The 22,958-nt window shown below is 36.9% G+C and overlaps 1 protein-coding gene across 5 annotated transcripts in view; it reads right to left on the reverse strand.

Annotated features, from left to right (window-relative positions):
* The window catches only part of RHOT1 (ras homolog family member T1), a 66,280-nt gene that overhangs the window by 15,615 nt on the left and 27,707 nt on the right, over positions 1-22,958 (reverse strand). For all 5 annotated transcript variants that reach the window (XM_074263623.1, XM_074263620.1, XM_074263621.1 and 2 more), the window contains 10 exons: positions 19,394-19,502; positions 19,003-19,104; positions 13,367-13,465; positions 12,767-12,875; positions 11,550-11,670; positions 7,563-7,647; positions 7,062-7,207; positions 2,882-2,982; positions 2,412-2,542; positions 1,710-1,793 (listed from right to left, as the gene is read on the reverse strand). In XM_074263623.1, the coding sequence (XP_074119724.1) occupies positions 1,710-1,793; positions 2,412-2,542; positions 2,882-2,982; positions 7,062-7,207; positions 7,563-7,647; positions 11,550-11,670; positions 12,767-12,875; positions 13,367-13,465; positions 19,003-19,104; positions 19,394-19,502 (1,087 nt within the window). The remainder of the gene's footprint in view (positions 1-1,709; positions 1,794-2,411; positions 2,543-2,881; positions 2,983-7,061; positions 7,208-7,562; positions 7,648-11,549; positions 11,671-12,766; positions 12,876-13,366; positions 13,466-19,002; positions 19,105-19,393; positions 19,503-22,958) is intronic.

A 22,958-nucleotide genomic window follows, 5' to 3' on the forward strand; every position in this document is an offset into this window, starting at 1 on the left:
TGTTCTGAGAAAGACTCAGGGACTAGACAGTCATTTCCACCATTTCCCTGGAAGTTAGGTAAGCGTCCATCCTGCACAGTATGGCCGAGTGGGTCACCATGAGGAACAACAACTATGAAGGGGCTCCTTTCCTTTCCACTGCACATGTAGATAAGGAATCATGGGCTGGGAAGAGGAGAAGCCCAACTGAGCTGTATCAGAAACTGAGCCGTCACTTAGAGAATTTTCTCGCCTCTCCTCTTCCTTCGTGTTAGGTCCCCAAGTTGCTGGAACCACTCACAGGCACGCTCTTGGTGAGGACACATGAATGTATGACTCACCCAATTTGGAAAAAGCTCACCAATTCTGGGACAATCTAAACACTCTCTGTGCTGATGAGAGAGGAACACAGGGCAAAGAGGAATTAAAAAAACCCCAAGAATCATAAATCCCCATTTTATTGGCAGATTACAAGTAGTTCAATTGTAGACAGCAGATCCTTACATACGAAGACGGCCTTTTGGGGCCCTTCCTCTTCTTTTTTTCATCCAACTAATCTTACACAAATTTAATTAAAATCTCTAATGGGATTCTAGATAAGGCCTAGAAGATTGTACTTATCATTTCTTGTTCTCTGCATAATGAAATAATGACTCTTTCACTGTAGCAAAGGAATTTGCTTATTTGTTTAATCTGGACATGTGATTCACTGTAGGGAACTCTTAGAACAGAAATTCCTTTCCTGGGGAATTTGAAGGAGCAATAGCTCCTCCAAAGTTAGGGGGACCCTAGGAGCAGGTGATTATAGAGGCACTGAGGAGTCAGTGACCTGCTCAATTCCAAAAAAGTCATGTATTACATCACAAGTACCCCACTCAAAGGACCAACAAACATTGACTTAGTCCCTAAATCAATGGAGGGAGGACAAGTGACTCTTTTTCTAGACCCCCGACCATTTCTGCCTCTTCTAGGTAGTATCCTAAGTAGTTAATATAAAGTAACCTGAGCAGAAAGTAAAAGGGGAAAGTGATATCCCTTATAGTGTCCCATAGTTGAAGGAGATATAAATTACATACAATAATTTATAAATTATAGCAGCAAAGGAACCACTGGAAACTGTCCCATAGATTGATTAAGGCCATAGCCTAAGACTATGTACTGAATGAGGGGAAGTCAGCCAGGCCCTTGGTCCTGCTATCTGCCTCGGGTGTTCCAAACACGTGGTAAGACCAGCAGAACATCAGCAAATATTGTGCTAATGAATCAACCCTAAAATGTGGCTATTAACTTTGAGATGATGTGGTTAGTCCCCTCCCTATCACCAAAACCCTATAAAAACTCCTGTCCCCTGCACTCCTACATCTGTTGCTGATACATGCTCCCCAAGGACCTAACTCTGGACCACAGTTATATTAATAGTTATCTATGCCTCTCTCCCTCCTCATTTTCTTGCTCATGCTTCTTGCCTCCCTATAGTACACCACCTTCACTCCTAGATCTTCTGCCTCTGTACACTCAGTACCTCAGTATGACTGAAGTATTACTCCCCGCTTGCTGCCACTGTACTCTTTCTAGTGAACATTCCCCCATGAAGAACCACGTGTAGTCCCCTTAGTCACAATTAATAATTGCATAAATTAACCGACAATTCACTTCCATTTTGTGCCCAGCACTGCACAAAGGGAAATAAATATAAGTCTTCACAGGTAAAATGACACAAAATTTCTTACCAACAAGTATTTCTCTTGTCCATATACATAAACAGTATTAATTGCATAATAAGATTTATGGTCATCACGAATATGCTTTTGCCTCTGAAAGTAGAACAGAAATCTTTTATTATTTACAATATGAAATCATGCCATTAAACTTTGAGTAAAGTACTTTCTTAAATAAAATCGCTTCTCTTTTCTGCACTATTTGCCACTTAGCAAATATGAAAATTATATTGGTTTTACACTAATTATCAGCATATAAGGGAACTTAATATCCCTGGTTTTCTGTATATGCTGCAGCTCAAATTGTTCTACATAAATAAAGCAGTAGTTGAAAATGAATGCCAATTCCAGAGCCACCTTCTGGTTAAAAGGCCACAGTCTCAGGATCCTTTCATTGTAAAACATTTAGAAGAATGAAAGACTCAAAGGCGGTGGGCACAGTCCCAGCTGCTCACCACATGTGGGACCTGGGATAAGAAACCAGAAATTCAAATGCTGGAAACAATTAGGGCAGAAACAAAACTTGGTTCAGTGTTTTTTCAAATGGTGCAATCTAGCAGGACTACTAATATTTTCTACTGTACTTTGCTCCTGCTATACATGTCGCTGAGTTGTATTATTAAATCCTCATCTACTACATATAATAGTTTGAAAAGGATCCATAAAAACTTAAGCATACATTATTTTGTGAATTTCTGAAAGCTGAAAACTCACCATTAAGTTTCTTCCGAGCAGAGCCTGAAGAACTCCACTCTTCCCACAACCTTTCATCCCAATAACATTACATCTAAACACATTTCTTTGAGTTTGCTTCTTTTGAAGATCTATCTTTTTATCTCTTGTTACTAAATAAAAAAAAACAAACACACACATGAATGACCATTTAATTTCAGCCTCCATCTTGCCCTCAGTAAAACAGGAAATTATGTGGTCACTCATCTGCCTAAAGAGATATTTGCACTTAAGCTAAAGATCTATAACAACAATATCTTACAAGTTACAGAATAAGCAAACCCCACTGACTAGAATAGAATATGAACCAGAGAAAAGAACTTTAATCCTCTCCTGCTCCCTAGATTACAAAGACATCCTAGAGCTAATTTAGGGTAAAAACAATGAAGTCCAATTTATTTTAATTATTTGATATTTATAAATAGACATAATTTTTAAAAATTCATAATCACCTGTGATGGCAGAAGCTTGAGACTCCTGTTCAGTCAATATTGAGTAGCCCAGATAGCCCAAATACTCCAGGCATCGTTGTACATCTAAATAGGTTGTAAGCCTAATGAAGGGGAATATTAGAGAAATAGTGAATAGCTTCTAAAGAACATCGGCATTCACAGAGTTATAACAGCTCAAGAATGGACTGATCCCCTCTAGACACAGAAAGGTTACCTGCTTCCTCTTTCTGCTAAAGCTCTTCCTAGAACTATCTCGATGCTGATAGCATTGGCAGGAGCCAAGAGACCCCAGCTCCACCACTTCCTGGACAGGATCTGATTTGAGGCACATCATACACTCTCTATGTCTCAGGAATACTCAACTCTGATATTGTGAAAACCAAGCTATTCTGCATCATTTTTTTCCAGCTGTATAGAATCATAGCACATGTAAGCTATGGTTGCAGTTTTATAGTGGTATCACCCAGTTTCTGGATGAGGAAATTCCTTTGCTACCATGAGGATAAGTGACTTTTCTAGGATCATGGGTCTACCAGAAGGAAGATTTGAACCCAGGTCTTCCTGGATTAAAGGCCAACTCTCTTACCATCAACCCAAGGGGCACCTGTTTTCTAGGTCATGGTCTTTTACCAATCTGATGAAGCCCCAAACTCAGAAGAATGGTTTGCTGCCTACATTCATAATTGAAGGAAATGCTAAATTTCAATAAAAGGTGAGTGAGTGACACTGAAGAGATCATTTTAACCCTAAGTTAAGAACCAATACATTAAGCCAAGTAGCCTTTCCTTCTAGTCTGACAGACAGTAAAGAGCTGTCCAATGAAATTTTTTCTGAAAGTAAGATAATCCCTGATTAGAAAAAAAAACAGATGAAGTCAGGCACAGGGATTGGAGTCCTTAAGACTTGTACCTGGAAAAAACCTTACAGCCACTCAGCCTCTCTAGCCTACAACCCCAACTTGCAGGCAAAGAAGCTGAGGAGCTCAGAAGTGAAAAGAATTGACAGGTCAGACAGCTGGCAAGTGTCTGAGCTGGGATCTGCACACAGGCCCTCCCTACTCCAAGCCAGCATCTCTCCACCCTGATGCATCTCTATGGGACAGGGAAAAGACACTTTCCTGAGTTCAAATCTGGCTTCAGGTTCTTACTAATAATGTGAGCCTGGGCACATAACTTAACCTCTATTTGCCTAAATTACTAGAGAAAAAAATGGCAAACCACGCCAGTATCTTTGACAAGAAAACCCAAAAGAGTGGAAAGAAGAGTCACACACAACTGAAAAACGACTGAGAGGGGGAGAGAAGAAGCAACTCAGGATTTAAGGATCAGAAGATCTGAGTTTGGTGCATGACATTATTGCGTAATTTTAGACAAATGTCAGTACAGCCCTGTAATCTCACTAATGTAAGCCACTCCTTCAGAGAAAGCTCCCTATGCCAATGAAGAGCAGCTCCTATTACTCAGGGCAACAAATCAGGTGATTTGTCCAGGATCACATAACCAATAAGGTATGTGTCAGAAACAGGCTTTTTGAAAACAGGGTTTTTTCCTGGCCCTTTTCCTATCTAATCTCTTTCTCATATGTAAAATAAAGAAAAATTGGCTGGTTTCTCATAGAAAATGAAGTGACCTCAAAAGCCAATGAGCTCATTCTCCCTCTCATGTCATAGATGAGCAAACTGATCAAAACTGTGAAAATTCTATTTTATAAACAGAGGGTGCTGACAATTTAAAAAAAAAAAAAAAACTAGTATCAAGAATGCATCAATATACAAGTTTACCAAATGCCCCAAAACAAGCCTCCAGAAATTTCCATGCAGAACAGAAGAGAGTAACATAGAACATTAGAGCATCTAAGATCAGGGGGCTCTGAGCATCTCAGGGACAATAGCAAGCCTACCAAAGTAAAAATAGGGCATATAGTTATTTCCAATAAGGGAAAGAACACACAGAGTGAGAAGAAATCTGGATTCAAACCCCACCTCAGAGACTCTGGGCAAGTCAACTTAGTTGCTTCATCTATAAATGGGAGTGATAAATCTGCCTCAGAGAGATGTTGTGAAGATCAAATAAGATGTTTGTAAACTTAGTATTAAGCACATGACAATAATTATTGCAATTGTTATAATCTAATATTTCTTTCCTTATTACCAACATATGAGAAATTCACCAAAGACAATGGTGTTTCTGTTCTCAAATGACAACTATACCAGTTTAACATGGAGATCCAAAGCTACTACACAGCTCGGTTTATTCGCTGATGTCCTTTGTTCTAGAAGAGGACCAAAATGACATCACTGTGTTAGTGTTGTGACACAGTGTGTCTGACTGGCTGAACAGACTAACACAAGCGTGGAATGCTTTGCCACAGGTCGGACACAAATAATCCACATGAGTATTTGGAGCAGATTCTCTAATTGTGCCCATCTCACGTTTCTTTTGGGCTAATTCAATTCTGCTTTGCTCATAGAGCACAGCACCTTCTCTGACGAGGGCACACTAAGCTGGGCAGTCCTGTGCCAGGATCTCTAAATTCTAAAGTTCTTAAGAATGACCTTGAGAGTGTCCTTGTATCTCCAACATCCATTCCTCTTCTCCCATACTTTCACTTAGAACCTCCAAACACTGAGTTAGCTCTGACAATATATGTCAATCTCATCATCAATATGGACATCCATGGAAAGTACACTGCCAAGGTAAGAGAACTTACAGCATTGAAAATTTCACCATTTACTATAACTGATGGTTCCACATATGGATGGTGTGGTGCTGGCTGATGGAGCACCTGTGTTTTCTTGGTGCTAATTGTTAGGTCAAAATGAGCATAAGTAGAGAGAATTGATCCATCTTTTGTTGCATCTCAGTCATTTGCAAACACAAAATCATATGCCAAACACTCCCTCCACTTTAGTTTTGGCCTCTGATACTATCAGTATTGCCCAGAGAAGTTCATCCGTATATTTCATGATGGCACGCTTGCCCAGAATCTTGGCAATGGCAATGCCCTCAAGCTCCCAGTGACCAACGGAGTGAAACAAGGCCGTGTGCTTGCTCCCATGCTTTTTAGCATGAAGTTTTCAGCTTTGCTCTCAAATTCCTTCAACGAGGACAAACATGAAATCAAAGTCAGCTACCACACTGATGAAATTCTTCAGCTCAGTTTATTAATTGTTCTAAAGTCATTCTTCTCCTCTTTGTACTTCTTGCTCCTCTTCGTGTCCCTCCCACTGGCCCTCTGGTCCATTCTCTGCACATCTCTGCCCAACTGCCTTGAGGCCCCAGGCTCTCTCAGAATCTCAGACTTCTCCAGTTTAGCTCCAGTGTCACCTCCTCCAGGATGTCTTCCTTCTTCCCCCAGGGGCTAGTGCTTACTCTTGAAATGACCTCTCATATGTCATCTCCCTCAAGGGTGGAAGGTTGGGACTATTTCATTTTGGTCTTTTTCTCTCCAAAGGCCAGCACAATATCTGGCACATAGTAAGCACTTAATAAAACACTCACAGGTAGACTGAATTATCCTCTAGAGCTGATTAGGTTTAACTGATCTGATTAAATTATCATCGGATCAGAGATTTGGACCTGGGAGCCAGCTTAGCCCAGCACTAAACCCTCTGCGCCCCCTAGTGGTCCCACTGTCCCAGTGAACCTCAGAAAGCTTGAAGCAGTTAGTGGCCAGGTGAATAAAGTTCTAGCTGTGAGACCCCAGCAAGAAACTTAATCATTGAACAAACCTCACCCATACCCTTATATCTTAGCCAGACTCAACACAACCACCACAAAAAGGTGCAAAGGAAGCTTACACACATCGGCTCCATTTTGAGCAAAAATATTATAGTTCTGACCAGATGTATCTTTAATCTAGATTTTAAGTGTGTTTATAATGCAAACCTTTTAAGTAATATTTTAAATGTTCATTAAAATCATGTAAATAAGATAGTTGTCAGTCCCAAGTTGGAGAGATTCCCTGTGTCTCACCTTTCAGAACAGAAATGTAAATCAAAGCAGCAGCTGTGATGGGCACAGCAGGCAATATGAAACATTTACCAAAGGAAAACATATTAGCAAGATGGCGAATTTTGTATATCACCAGTGAGATGGTCTTGTACTTCAGAAGAATTACAAAACTTTCAACTTTCAATGATATTAATCAATTGATATAATCAAGTGAATTTTATACTCACGTCCACTGGGAAAGAAATCCCTGATAGGTTATCCATCCTCGTTCATTTGTGCAAACTGTATTGTTTACATCGGGTCCCCAAGGCATATAAGGGAAGACTTTGAATAAATCTTTAAGCTCATCAGGTGACAAAGCACAGTCTCTATCCTGAAAATAAATAAAAATAAAGGTAGTGGTTCTCTAAGAAGTTAATTCTCCAAGTTTCCTACTTACATGTCTAGTCAAATTAATGAATCTAAATTTTCCACATATTTGAGAAAAACTGTGAAAAATCTATTAGCTATTTTCTAACATAACTTTAAGCTGTAAAAATATTTTGTGCCTTTATAAAAGTTTAGAAAATAATAAAGAGCAGGAAAATGATTTTAATTGTTCAATTTGGAGAGTTTAATCAGTTTCTTGTCTTATGTGAATTTACCAATCATAGTTTAAAAAAATCAATATAAGCCAATCATCTATTTATATTTACCATAAAATATCAAAATCAGAGGTAAAAGCTTACCAAATCATGCTTGTCAAAAATGCTTTGGAGAAATAAATATGCGTGATGATTTAATTCAGTGGTGCAGTCAGGAGGTATTTTTAGTCTAAAGACCAAAAAGAAAAAATAAAATAAAAACTGGTTATCTAGATGTAAATTATAACCAAGAAATGAATATAAAAATATGTGAAGTAATCTTATGCAAAATATCTATAGTTAAGTTTTTTTATTTTTTAGCAAGCGTAGTTCTCAAAGTGAGTTCTCTTTCTGATAAGGAACATCCTTAGGATCCAATGATACTGATATTCATAAGTAAAGGAAAAAATGACATGTAAATATTTTTATATGTAAAACAGAATTTATATATAAGAGAATTTATAGAAAGATAGAAATAAGAATCACACAAGATGAAACCATGAAGATCTGTATTGGTGAGAGGAGTATCCACTTTGATGAAATCCTAGATTCAAAATAATAAAGAATCCTGCAAGCTCATTAGGATGAAAGACCCCTCTCTAAAATACTGTGCACTTAATATACCTCGCTAGTTTCTAACGAACACAGTCACAAGATGTATATGGAGGTATACTAATGCTGGTGCAGAACATCCATAGATGTAAAATCCATCACCTCTATGGGATATGGTCACCAGGCTGCCAAGATTTATTCCCAGAAAAACTGTGGGGGATAGAAATATGAACAATGCATCTAGGGAACAAGAAGCTCTTTTAGAGAAAGTCATACAAGGAAAAACAAAGAAGCCCAGATCTAATATCTGGAAATGAGACATGTCTGATTATTATGTTAACCTCTATAAAATTTTGTAAGGAGTGTCTGCTTGTAATAATGTATTTCTTAACCTTTCTTGTATCATTGGATCCTCTTTGGCAGTCTAGTAAAGACTTTGGCCCGTTGCAGAATCATATTTTTAAACAATTAAAGAAAATCCTAAATTTTATTGGAAGTTAGTAAAAATAAAAAGGTCAATTTTCTCCCATTCACATTTTTATTTCCTTTCTACATACAATTTTCTATACACAACTCTAGTTTCTGTCTTTTCAAATGACTGCATGCATATGTGCTTTAGTGAAAAGGACCTTGCTTGAAGGGGAGTTTATTGAAGGAGCAAAAATTAAAGGGTAAAAGCAATTCTTACTACTTTACCAGCTTAAGGGCTAATGGAAAAAAGTTACCAAATGAACAGAATGGCTAAGGACGCTTCCTGTGTGGTAGGTGATCAGCACGGAGTCAATTTTTATCAAAGAGGCTACCACTACACACCTGTCAGATTGGCTAAGATGACAGGAACAAATAATGATGAATGTTGGAGGGGATGTGGGAAAACTGGGACACTAATGCATTGTTGGTGGAGTTGTGAAAGAATCCAACCATTCTGGAGAGCAATCTGGAATTATGCCCAAAAAGTTATCAAACTGTGCATACCCTTTGATCCAGCAGTGCTACTACTGGGCTTATATCCCAAAGAAATACTAAAGAGGGGAAAGGGACCTGTATGTGCCAAAATGTTTGTGGCAGCTCTTTTTGTAGTGGCTAAAAACTGGAAAATGAATGGATGTCCATCAATTGGAGAATGGTTGGGTAAATTATGGTATATGAATGTTATGGAATATTATTGCTCTATAAGAAATGACCAGCAGGATGAATACAGAGAGGTTTGGAGAGACTTACATGAACTGATGCTGAGTGAAATGAGCAGAACCAGAAGATCACTATACACTTCAACAACAATACTATATGAAGATATATTCTGATGGAAGTGGATATCTTCAACATAAAGAAGATCCAACTCACTTCCAGTTGATCAATGATGGACAGAAACAACTACACCCAGAGAAAGAACACTGGGAATTGAATGTAAATTGTTAGCACTACTGTCTTTCTACCCAGGTTACTTATACCTTCGGAATCCAATTCTTAATGTTCAATAAGAAAATTGGATTTACACACATATATTGTATCTAGGTTATACTGTAACACATGTAATATGTATGGGGATTGCCTGTCCTCTAGGGGAGGGAGTAGAGGGGGGAGGGAAAAATTTGGAAAAATGAATACAAGGGATAATGTTATTTAAAAAATTACTCATGCATATATACTGTCAAAAATGTTTTTATAATTTTATAATTATAAAATTAATAAAAAAATTTTTATCAAAGAAACTTTCTAAATATCTGATCTTTTCAATAAGAATATACACAGTAGATATATCTACATTACCTTAATGATTTAATATGCTTTATATTAGCCTTAAGGGTAGTGACTTGTATACACTAGAAAATAGTTATTGGTCTATAGCTAATATTATTTAATTATAAGTTACTAGATTAAAGAGCTTTGCTAACACTGCATTATTTATAAACAAAATATGTACCCAACATCTGAGAAATGGCTAGCCAAATGATGATATACAAATGTAACGAAATATTACAGAGACATAAGGAATGATAAATATGAAGAATTCAGAGAATATTGGAAGGCTCATATGCACTGATAACAGTGAAGGCGGCAAGAGTCAAGAGGAAAAATGATACAAAATACAACTATAAGTCAACTTAAGAGGCACTAATATTTGTCAAATATAAGTAATGTTGGAATCATACTGTCAAAATTAAATGATGCATCTACACTTTTTAGATAGCAACTGTTAACTGTTTTTCAGGAATATATTTTGTAAATATAAGGCAGGAGAGTAGGCTTATTGGGAAGTGTTTCTTACACAGAAACAAAATATATCAATAAAATTTGTTATTAAAATTTAAGAATCTTTCTTATAACAATTAGACACATAGGCATATCCTACCTTATGTCACTAATTGGTTCTGCAAAAACATGACATCAGGAAAATCTACATTATAGAAGACAGTTATATAGAAACAAAGATATAAATGAACAAGTTGCCAAATGATGTTACAGAACGATTTTAAAAATGATTTTTCCAATGGATTTTGTTATAATATTAGTGTACATCTCTGTAATACATGCCCAGTGTTATGAAATATTAAGGGTAAATGTTGGGTGGGCGAGCATCAGCCTCAGTATGCGTTCCCCTTATAGATGGTGAGATTCTCCATGTGAAATGTCTGAGAATCCTCATTAGGGTAATTCTCACAAGGGGAAGCCGTCCCTGATCACTGTGATCTACCTTCTTATGCTTCTAGAGCTCTGAAAAGGGAAATAGTCTGGATCCCTTTCTGGAGCCTTAACCTGAAAAGAAGAGGGAAAAGTCATATCTTCTTTTGGAAAGTGAGAAGGCTTAGTGGCTAAAAGTCATACCTGTATGTTATATATAACTTAGGGAGTTACACAGGCAAAGAACACTTAACACTTATTTCTAATATTACCTAAGTCAAATTAGTTCACTATATTAAAAAGAATCCTACTAATCAGGTAGCCATATCTGAACAAACAAGTATAATCTCAATAACTATACTGCATAGGGAAACTAATGTTCTACGTAGACCATGGCCCTTCCTCCCTCCCAAAAATTTTCTTAGTCAGATTATTAGATTGGGGACTTCCTCTATTGGTATAGATAAAAATACAATTATACCTTGTTCTGTGTGATTCTCATTTAATGTCTTTCTTTAAATTCTCTATAGAAAATCCATTCTCTAGTTCTTTTATTTTTTCAAGGACAAAAAAAAATTTCTTAAGAACATCAATATAGTACTTAAGTTATCCACCTATTGTCTCTTTTTCTCCCTAGGTGATTTCCATTCCCTTACCCTTATTCCCATCCCATTCTTACCTTCTTGCCCACCCTTCCTTTTATGAAGGATATTTTTGTTACTATTTTAGCATTGGCAATCCATTAAGAACAAGAAATTTAAGCAAGGTATTTCTGATCAGATGCAGAATTAGTTATCAGATAGAAAATTAAACAATTTCATAATAAGCTTTGAAGAAAACAGTTGGCAATTATGCTTAAAGAAACTTTTTTAAAAGTCATTGAAGAATGAATTGAAGTAGGAATCTAGAGATACGTACAAAGGAAATAAATATTCAGTTGTGAGCTCCAGATCATCATCATAACCAAATCTACGAAGTACTGTCCAAGTAGTTTCATGTCTCCCTCTCTGGATAAAAAGTGTATGTAGAAAAAGGAAACCTAAAATAAAGCAAATTAATATGTGAATCTTTTGAGTAAAAAGGTTTCCAAATGTTATTATATGCCATTGTTACTAAATGACTATGTCACACTATCTAATGAAACAAGACTGGCTCAAAATGACAGCTAACTTTTCTTGAGAAATAAATCATTTAAGACTCACAAAGAGATGAGCCACATGCAGCCAAATAGAAAGCTGGATAACAAAGAGCTAATTAGGCAACAGCCATGTCTATGACCAAATAATATTTTTTAAAAAATAAAATTTTCTCCCAAACTATTTGTAATCCAAATAAAGATCAGGCTGGAGTTCAGAATGTTTACTTCATACTTATAGTCTGTTCTAAAAGAAAAAATAGTAGATGAAAAGACTCAAAAACTGCATCAAAGAGGACAAATCTAAATCAAACTCCAGAATCTCTGACATTCACAGAAGTGATAGGAAAGGAAAAAATCGGCTTCATCCATCTTTTTTTCCTCATCTTTCTATAATGGAAAATTCTGGGTTTCACTTTTAGATGCCTCATTTCTACTGCATCTCTCTAATGTATGCTGCTCTGACAAACAGGGAACATTCTGTACTTGGTAAATATGACTAGTAGACAGAAAATCTTCACTAAAAATAATTTCTATTTAAAGGCTGCTTCTGAAGGAAGCTCTTTGAACAGGACCATATTAGTCTCTCTCAGGTGGACCTGAGCATCCCTAAGAACATATGCCATGATCAAACAACTATCGGAGACACTATATGAACATTGGGAGAGGGTGTGACACATAAATCCCTCCACCAAAGGGGATGGGTCCCCAACAGATTTTATCAATGTTTTGGCCACGAGGCTGGGATGTTAGCAGAGTGGCCTGATGGCTTAATCTTTGCAACCTGATGACTTCCAATCCTTTTGACCAAGACACCACTCCCTAGATCTCCTGCTATCACAGACTTTCCCTAGTAGGAATTTTGAATACCAGAAACAAATTTCAAATGTTTTAATAAACAATGCCAAGTCTAAGACTTACAAAAGGAATGCTATAGGGAACTTTAGTTTCTTTCAATTTAGCAAATAATAACCTCAAGACAAAAAAAATACCCACCCACCTTTTAGGGTCAGTCCGCTGTCAGCCACTCCATCACTTAGATTTTTCCTGACTACATTCTTAACATCTTCCAGTGCTTGAGGAGCTAATGGAGTGTTAAAACAAATTCTCTAACAAACAACATAAAATAATGAAAAGTAATCAGCATGAAATCAGACAATAGCCATACAATATTAATCTACAAAGCAATCTAAAATCAACATAGTAAGGTTAAATTAAATTTAAAATTTAAATTAAAGCAAGCAAACTAAAAAATTACGGTGTCCCAGTGACCCAAAGGAGCCAGAAATGTATTATTTTGGCACTAGCCCCAGCTCAGGAAGCAAAGACTCCAAGCCACAACAGGCCCCAAGGCCTGTGACTCTGTGTGCAGACCCTGAAGAATCATTCAGGATCCTCTGTTTCACTCCAATTTATTCCTCGAATTGTGAACAAAGTCACGACACTCCTCCACCCAAATCTTAAGAAAAAGCCCTCTAAGGGCAGCAGATGGAGCAGAAAGAAGCCCTCTACATCCCTGTAACAGTGCACTTCAATGCCAGGAAGTATTTACAAAGAAAAGACCACCCTCCCAGAACTAGATGTACAGGCTTCTGTCTACCTGAAAGAAGTTGAGCTCAGCATCATTGAGTGTACCATCATTGTCCTGGTCAGATATCTTAAAGATCCGTGTCAGGGCCTTTATACAAGCTGGTTTCATCTACAAAAGAAAATAGAAAAGTGAAGGCTGTTTTTCATCTATCAGTTTATGCTATAGGTTTCCCAACTGACTTTTTTTTCCTTTTTCTTTTAAAATTATTTAATATTTCATTTTTTCCCCAATTACTGTAAAAACAATTTTTAAAATCTATTTTTAAATCCTGAGTTCCAAATTCTTTCCTCCATCTCCCCTCCCCTTTTATTATAAAGACAAGCCCTTTGATACAGGTTATACTTGTGTAGTAATGTAAAACATATTTCCATATTAGCTACCCAACTGGGTTTTTTTTTTAAACATGTTGGTACTCCCCTGTTGTTTCAGATATTCACTTATTTTTTCCATATTATTCCATCTTATTACCTCATCAAAGTTAACACATAATGCCAAATGGAACTGACAAGTTAAGCTCAGTTAAGAAGTGTTTCCTTATATTGAACTGAGATTTGAACTCCTGAACCTTTTACACAAGCTCTTAGTTCTGCTAAAAATATAAGCTCTCTTTCGTATGATAATCCATTAGATATAGGAATGCTACCGATCCTATTTGAGCCAATATTTGGAAGAGAAGTCTCTTTATTTTTCAAGAAAACTACCTGCCATCTAGGGGAAGGTGTGAAGGGAAGGAGGGGAAAAGCTGAAACAGAAGTTTTTGCAAGGGTCAATGTTGAAAAATTATCCATGCATATATATATATATATATATATATATATATATATATATATATATATATATATATATATATATATATATATATATATATATATTGTATATAAAAAGCTATTAAAAAAAAACTACCCAGGATTCAAGGGCATAAAAAAAAAATCAGGACTCTCTAGAGACCATGAATTCTTCAAACTTTTCACAAGTTATTTGAAAGTTTTCTTCAAAAGGCTTATGAAAAGTCCAACCATTAGACCTATAAGCCAAATAAAAAAGTTTTATGTAATCATCAGTTCTAATAATAATATCCAATAATCAGTTCTTATGACAAGCTCTATGGAAAAAATAAGCCTACTAAAATGGCTGGCAAAACCTTGCCCAAATGTGAACCACTTCCACAGTCATTGTTAACTATGCTGAGATAAGAACTGATTATTTTTTGGGATTCTGTAACATTCTGTAGAAGCTTTAAATGGCATTTCTATAATTTTTTCTGGGTAAATCTGGAACAGTGAAAAGAATAAGAAAAAATGAAGAAAAAAAGGAAAACATGCCAAAACTGAAGTCAATGGCCCAGAATGCAAATCCTGTCTCTTTGATATTTACTATCTATTTGACCCTGGATAAGTCATTTATCTCCCCAGCACTTGACACAATTTCTGGCATATAGTTAAGACCTAATAAATGGGAGCTGGTTCTTCAACACTAAAAAAAAGAAGCTTGGACTTAGATGACTTCAGGGATCCCTCTCAGGCCTAAATTTGTTGATATTGAAAAGACACAGAAGAACTAACATCATTATAGGATGGAAAGGGAGCTAATGGCAGAATCAATAAGACCTGAGTTCATGTTCTGCCACACATCTTTAGCAGCTTTTTGATTAGGCTAAGTTGTGGATAAAATGCCATCTGCTTTGTTGGAAGGCGTTTCCACTCAGGAAGCTCCCTAGGCCAGTTAAGCAGAGGGCCAGCAGCCTTAAATGAACACCTATAAAAATATATTTTATCAATATATATCTAATTTAGATCAAAGAATAAAATAAATGCAGATATGTAACAAAGAACTTCGAGAGCCATTTTTAATAGCAAAGTGGAGGGAAGGAAGAACATGATGAAGGGGTTGCCCAGGACATAGGATAAGCAAGAGTGGAAGAAAGGAATCAGATGCCATGAGTAGTCTCTTTACTAAGGTAGCTATGCTACCTTAGAATAAACATAGGGATAGAGAATGCTGGCAAATGGATCACTCAAATCAGAGTTTTGATCATGCTACCCTATTAGGTAACTGGAATAAAAGAGAGGGGCAAGAAAGGATATTGAACATAGGCTGTCTCTTTAAAAAAAAAAAAAGTGGTCTTCAGTAGAAAGTTCAATGAAGTAGGAAAGGGGATTTTAGAATGAGAAAAGAAAAAAAAAAAAAACAAAAAAACTGAGACTCTAGTGTTAGAATCTACAACAATTTCCTTTTGTGCCTGGGCACTTGGGTCTAACAAAGCACAATCTGTTAAAACAGTGCTTCAGAAATATATGAAGCAAATAAAGCAATAAAAGAAGATACTGGTTCTATAAAAGTAATCTTCACATTTAAAAACAACATGAAGATGAGTCTAAGAGGATCTGTTTCTTTGCTCCTTTTCTGTCTACATGACAGCCTAAGTCTATAAATTCAGAGTCTTCCAGAGGGTCTTGGTATTTCTTAAAAATATCACTCGCTACTATAAGACACATAGTTATGACTAAAGTCAGTCTTTCATTTTGTGCATGTGGTGTCCTTTCCCATAGCAAAATGCTTTTAAAATACATTACTGAAAAATGGAAAAAACAATCAATCATACGTTTCTCAATAAAAGTTAAAAAACATCAGACTCCTCTCAACCCATTAACTGAATGTGATATGTAAATACTAGCTTCCTCTTTTAACATACTATAATTGAGCCTTCTAAAATGAAACAATGCTAAAAATATTGACTTGGATATAGGATTCAGAGGAAGCAAGAAACAGACCACATAGTTCAAATCACTCATCCTAGAAAAAAAGAAGCTAAGGTCTAGGAGAATGCATGTGGAGTCCTATGACTGTTCTCAGCATGACATGACAGAGACAGGACATGAACTGTGTGTAACCTGATTCTAAATCCAGCTTTTTTTTTTTTTTTTAATTAATCAGATTATCGGTAATCTGAACATTTCTTCTAAGAAAGAAGTTCACATTTTATATGAAAAAAAGGGTTCCATTAATATATTTTGTACTAAAAAAAAAAAGGGGGGGCAGCTAGGTGGCGCAGTGGATAGAGCACCAGCCCTGAATTCAGGAGGACCTGAGTTCAAATCTGGTCTCAGACACTTAACACTTCCTAGCTGTGTGACCCTGGGCAAGTCACTTAACCCCAGACTCGGGGGGGGGGGGGTATATATATATATACAGTCTAGAAATGCTCAAAGATCTGAATTTTAAATTATGAATATAACTTTTTGGATGATGATGATTAAATAACTTTTTTTTTTCCCCTGAGGCAATTAGGGTTAAGTGACTTGCCCAGAGTCACACAGCTAGGAGGTGTCAAATGTCTCAGGCCAGATTTGAACTCAGGAATCCACTGCACCACCTAGCTGCCCTTGAAATAACTTATAATCTCCTTTTTAAAAACCTTAATTTTCTGTCTAAAATATCCAGTAAAAGTTTAGGCTTTAAATTGGTTTGATTCTTTTTTACTTATTCCATCACTGTCTCTTCTTAGTGACTCCTCTCTGCACCCTCTTTGGTAGCTTCCTCTCTTGTAAAGAAGTAGTAAATAAAGCCTGTGCTATTTGTTGGAGCTCCCAGCTAGATGTAATCTAACCATTCTGTTACAGCTAACTCTCCATGAAACATTTAGAGGCTGCTTTCTTTTACAAAATTTCCATTTAAAAGTGCAAACTTTTTAAGAGAGCAAACAGCTGGCAAATACATGATGAAAGAAGCTATTTTACATTATTATTAATGGAGAAAGATTAAAAAAGGCTATCTGTACTGTCTCTTCTTTCATAATTTTTCTTTTTAAAGAAAAAGGATTGGCAAAGAAACTAAAAAGGCAAACTAAGGACAGGTGTGGTTTATCAGACAGAGAAAAGTTCCTGTTGCTGGTATCCTTCATTTCAAAGAAGTGATATCTTGGCTTGTGTGTAAATTGTGTGAATTGGATTTAAGTGAGGCAGAATTGCATAAAGTCATCAGTCTCCCTCCCTCACTTCCAGAGTCTCTGAAGTCCAGTGGTAAGACAGAAGTCCAGACCAGCAGTGTGGTCTGGGAGGCAGTGGATGACCTTGACATCTTTGATGTCTGACTAAGCTCTAACCTCTTCCCCCCCCCCCCCACGCCATACCCAGTGACAGCTTTTGCCGCCTTCATGGCCATTGGAACAAATTGCTCCCATCTGCCCTCTGCCCTGGGGTAGGCATCCTCCTAACTTACTGACAGGTAACTGTTAATACTCTCAGCCCTCTCCTGGTGCATAAAGACTGGCTGTCTTAGCTGACAGACTGGAGCATAGAGCAGTTAAAGAGATGAGAGCTCAAGTGGATGAGCAGCCCTGAAAAGGGCTCAGCAAGCCCTCACACTGTCCTCCTGAAGACCCCATGTATTCCAAGGCAGAGAAAAGTAAGGAATCATTAGTGTTAAGCTAACACTAATCTTGCAAAAGATTTCAGAGTTGAAATCCTCAGTGTTCAGGATTTGGAAGAAGTTAAAAAGATACATTTTAAACCAAATCTGGGAATATGATCAAAGTTGGGTTAAGTGACCGATATAATAGTAAAATGTTAGAGGGATAACAAATTATAATTTAAAATTTTATTTTTAAAAGCTTAAGCTTATATTCACTATCTACAATAGTTCTTGGTAATACAACTTCAGTTAGGTTGCTTAACGGTATTATTGTTCATTTTAAATGAAAAAGAAAAAAAGAAATTAAATAGAAAAGTCCCTGTGATATCTCTCTAGCCTGATTACTAGTTTACATGTACCCCACAATCAAAGACTTGTAAGCATTAAGTAGATGGTCAATCCAATTTTTTTTCTTTCTTTCTTTCTTTTTTATTATAGCTTTTTATTGACAGAACATATGCCTGGGTAATTTTTCAACATTGTCCCTTGCAGTCACTTCTGTTCCAACTTTTCCCTTCCCTTCTTCCACCCCCTCCCCTAGATGGCAGGCAGTCTCATACATGTTAAACATGTTTAAAGTATATATATTTTTAATACGATATATGTATACAGCTCCATACAGGTCTCTTATTACACAAGAAAAATCAAGAATCCAAATTTTTCTAAGGATCTAAAACTTCTTGAGTATGAAACTCAAATCTTGGAAATAACTAAATGTGATAAAGGTACCCTCAAAAAGCTCATAGGTTTCAGCAACATGATCAATTCTACCAAGCTGATGGTATTTAAAAATCATTTGTTCTTTTAATATAAATATAAAGGAGCATCTAATTATATTACATTATGAACAAGTCAAATTCTACTCAAAATGGACCAGCCAATTAGTTTTCAATCCGGAAATTCTGTTTTACCAAAACAAGACCACCAACTAAGACTTGTATTTTATTTGCTATATATTTTTATTCTAAAGATACTTAAGCAAAAAAAACAAAACAAAACAAAAACAAAAACAAAAACAAAACAAAAAAAAAACTTGAAGTAAAATAGTCTGTCTTTAAGCTATCTAAGCAGAAAAGTTTCTGAAAAAATTCAGCTATTAAATAAGAACTTAACAGCAATTCAGAACTTTTATTTTTAAATTCCACAAAAAGCTTCTTAAAGCCCATAGCAAAAATTACTACATAAACTTTGCCTCCCACTTCCACAAAAAGATAAGAAGAAAAATTTAAAAGTACCTCTTTTTCTTCTGGACAGTACAAGGGTCCTGTAGGGTGAAGAACAGCTTTCTGTGCATAATAAAATAGCTCTGATATGTTCTTCAAGTTTTTTGCTGAACACTAAGAGATAGTTTAAATATTAACACTTCAACAAATGTGATTAATAAAAAAAATTAACAAGTTAAATCTCATTCAGTATGTCAGTTTCCTTGGAAAAAACATTTAGTTTATTTGATAAATATTCAAAGACAAAAATCAGAATGTAACAGAGCTCAGAACCCAGGGGCAAGTCCCTCATTCTTCCCAAATGGCTTCATCACTGATTCTTATGTTTCTCACCAAATAACTGAGTACTACTGAGACTCTGCAGACCCAAAAGAGCATCATGCATGCATGCACACCTGCCTACCTCCACACAGGTCTCTATCTCTGTGTACTGGTTCATGATAGGAAGAATGGTTTCCATACTGCTATATTCCACTAGATCCGATTTGTTCCCAACCAATATCAAAGGCAGCCTAGAATACACAAGACATAGTTATAGGCAATAAAGAATTTATTCCTTTTTTAATCTGCTTCACAATTTATTCTAGCTGGAAAAGATTCTTCCCTAGCTAATGCATTCCCCTTCCACCAGGTCAGTACAGCATCCCACCTACTTCGTCCCCCAACACTCACTCTCCACTGTTCCCACCTCTGATGCTCTCTTTATTTAAAACAGAACACTCTCATTGCTTACTGCGTATGCATTTTTCCCATCCTTCAAGTTGTCCAATCTTTGTGTGCCTGCATGGAGGTCTTGCCCATAGTTACATTACAACAAAATATGGAAGGGAACAGGTCAGAACTGATCAGGAGGAGTGGGGCCTATGATAACAGCTAATGCAGGGAAGTAGGCCCCATATTTCTGGGCTTATGGGTATCACAGAATTTTTAAGTGCCATAATTCTAGAAAGGTGGCACCCAGAGTGTAAGGAGTCATAACATAAGTAAGGGAAGTACAAGCAAGCAGGGGTGGCTAATGTCTGAAATCAGAGCAAATGTTATAACATATCCTATTTTATATTAGCTGCTGGTCATGCTGGCCCCAAGCCCATAGACCTTAACTATATGCAGAAAGAGTACATACAATTATTGGGCAAACTCAGCCTCTACTGCAAGGCCAGCGGGTCCAATATCACAAGAATGTTCTTACGTTACTTTACCTCCTAACAAGGGCAACCTTGGTTTTATACCAAAATAGATTTTTTTAACTGATATATTTTTTGTTATACCACCTAATTTCCCATGTATGTTTTCTCCTTCCCATAACCAAAGAACCATCCCTTACAACAAATCATTCTTTAAAAAAGAAAATGGAGAAATAAATTCAGCAAAACTGATGAACACTTTGAAAAAAATCTTGATATTAATATTCAATATTCCACACCCTCTGGAAAGAAGGAGAAGTAGATGTCTTTTTTGGTGTCAGATTTGTTCTTTGTAATTTCTCAACATTGATTTTTGACTGGTGGTTGTTCTTTCCATTTACATATAGAAGTCATTATGTATAGCCTTCCCCTTCTTTAAGACCTTAGTTTACCTATGTTGAAAAGCTGGACTTTTTTCAAATGGCAACCCTACATCTCTATGCAAAAGATATGGAGGAGATTCCCCATCTGTTCTAATTTGTAGAACTGCAATTCTATTTGATCTAATGTCATCACTGGAAGAAAGACAGAAGAACACCCTAGTTTTGGGAAGCAGGCAAGCACGTAGAGCTAAAAAACTGGAAACCATAATAGAAGGCAGTTATTGCTAGAAAAGCTCTCTCCTGCTACAATGAAAGGGCATGATTTTGACACATACAGGAAGCAACTTGTAATATTCTAAAGGAAGTCAGTGTTTTGGGAAGTCTGGGATCTACCACGTGAAGATTTATGATTGCCAAAGGTCCGACTCTGGTAAATAAGGTTTCTAGGGATCATGTCTTTGCTTATATTCCTTATGGAAAATGGTCCCCAGAGGCTTTCACTGTTTTGGGATGTTTTAAAAGCAGTCACTAGAGGATACAAGGATGCTGATGAACACAGAGAGGAAGTCACCAATGAAAAAAATGTCTACATGTTTGACTTGGAGTCAGCAAAGGATGAGATTGATAAGATGGAGTCATGGAAGCAACATACATAAACCTGGACAGACTTTGGGAGATAGTGGAGGACAGAAGGGCCTGGTGTGCTATGATCCATGGAGAAACAAAAAGTCAACAACAACTTGGCTGTCTTGAGGGGATAACCCCAATGTAAGACAGGAATTATAGCAGAGGATACAAGTTCTTGCAGACTTAGCCAAGGAAGTCTTAAAGACTCAGCCTGGCTACTCAGCCAAGTACTTGCTCAGGCAGGGTTTGAAGAAGAAAACAGAATACCAAAGGAATTTTGAGTATATTGTGCAACAAGACTGAAGGCACAGTGGGAAATCTTTTTAATAGTGAATATAGCTTTAATAGGGAAAATAGCTTTCTGTGGTAGTTAAATTTTAGAGAGGCAATCAATTCAAAGGTGCTCAAACAGTTGGCAAACCTTGTCCAGCCCTCTCCCCAAAGGATAATCCCATTTGATGGTGACCACTTGTGAGCCTCTCAATCTACCAAGGATTATGCATGGGCTTCCATCCCAAATGATGATTAAAAACCACAACTAAGATAGAAGAGATTGTCCTAGATCAAATTAAAAAGCTGTACTTAGAACCAGGAAGACCTGGGTTTAAACACTTACTAGCTACAGGATCCCTAAATTCCTTAATCTCTCTGAGCCTTGGTTTCTTCATCTGTATAAAAGGAGCCAGACTCAGCCTCCCAGATCCCTCCATCCTCTAAATCTATACTCCTGACACCATCACTTCCTGAGAAATTGTCTGGACACTTGGCTCAGTTTGGCATCAACTTACAGATAACAGCGAGTAGCTAAATAGGGCCCAGGAAAGCCTAACTAACCCAGCAACAGAGTGCTCCAAAAAGGAGGTGAGTTGCGAGCCCTAGTAATAAAGATCTCAAAATCCACTGAAAAAGAAGCCTCATCTCACTGGTACTGTGGCACTTCGGAGGCCATGGTACAGGGAGGGAATAAAAGGAGACATCCTTGCTAATAACCTGACCACCAAGAGATTAAGGCTGCCCACACAGTGGGCATGAATTTCAGAGACAGGTTCTCCCAAAACCTCTGGGGAACTTGTCCATGGTTACAGCACCCTTTACAGGTACTGCTAATCAAAAAGAATTTCTTGCCAGGCTGGACGTCAATGGATACTATGATCTTGCATAAATCTTCAGCATCTTCCATGAACCCAAATTCCCAGTTGTAAAGGGAGGAAATAACCTGAGGAAAATATACATCCTTTCTTTACTATAAATAATAATCCATGGAAAAGTGAGAAGTTGGCCTGTTCTGTCCCTGAAGGTCCATCAGCAACAGTTAGGCCCGGTTTTAAGGTTTGTACCAAAAGAAAAACACCAAAAAAAAAAAAAAAAAAGTAAGGAGAGTAAAATTGTTAGGTCCCTAGGAATGTTGCTCCCTGCTCTGAGATATAGTGTTCACTTTGTTATTTTGAATGCTTGACTGGCAGATCACCACAAAGTTAAATCAAGCAAAAACACGAGCCTACCTGGCCAGCTAGGGTTTGCAGTATATCACAGCACAGAGGCATTCCAGGTTTCAATTGGTCCACGATAGTATTCTGTGCCTAACAGAAGAGGCACAGCATGGTGTAATGGAAAGAACAAGCAACTTGGAATCATAAGACCTGGAGACAAATTCTGGTTCTAGTATTATCAGTATGACTATGTCTCTCTGAACTCAGCTTTTTAATTGTAAAATGGGAATAATAATAATACTAATGCCATTTACCTCACAAGGTTATTTGTAGCAACAGAAGTACTTTATAGATCTTAAATGCTATATAAATGTAAGTTTAAGACTATAATTACTATTAACAGA

The sequence above is a fragment of the Sminthopsis crassicaudata genome, chromosome 4, assembly GCF_048593235.1.
Source record: "Sminthopsis crassicaudata isolate SCR6 chromosome 4, ASM4859323v1, whole genome shotgun sequence".
Classification (NCBI taxonomy): Eukaryota; Metazoa; Chordata; class Mammalia; order Dasyuromorphia; family Dasyuridae; genus Sminthopsis; species Sminthopsis crassicaudata.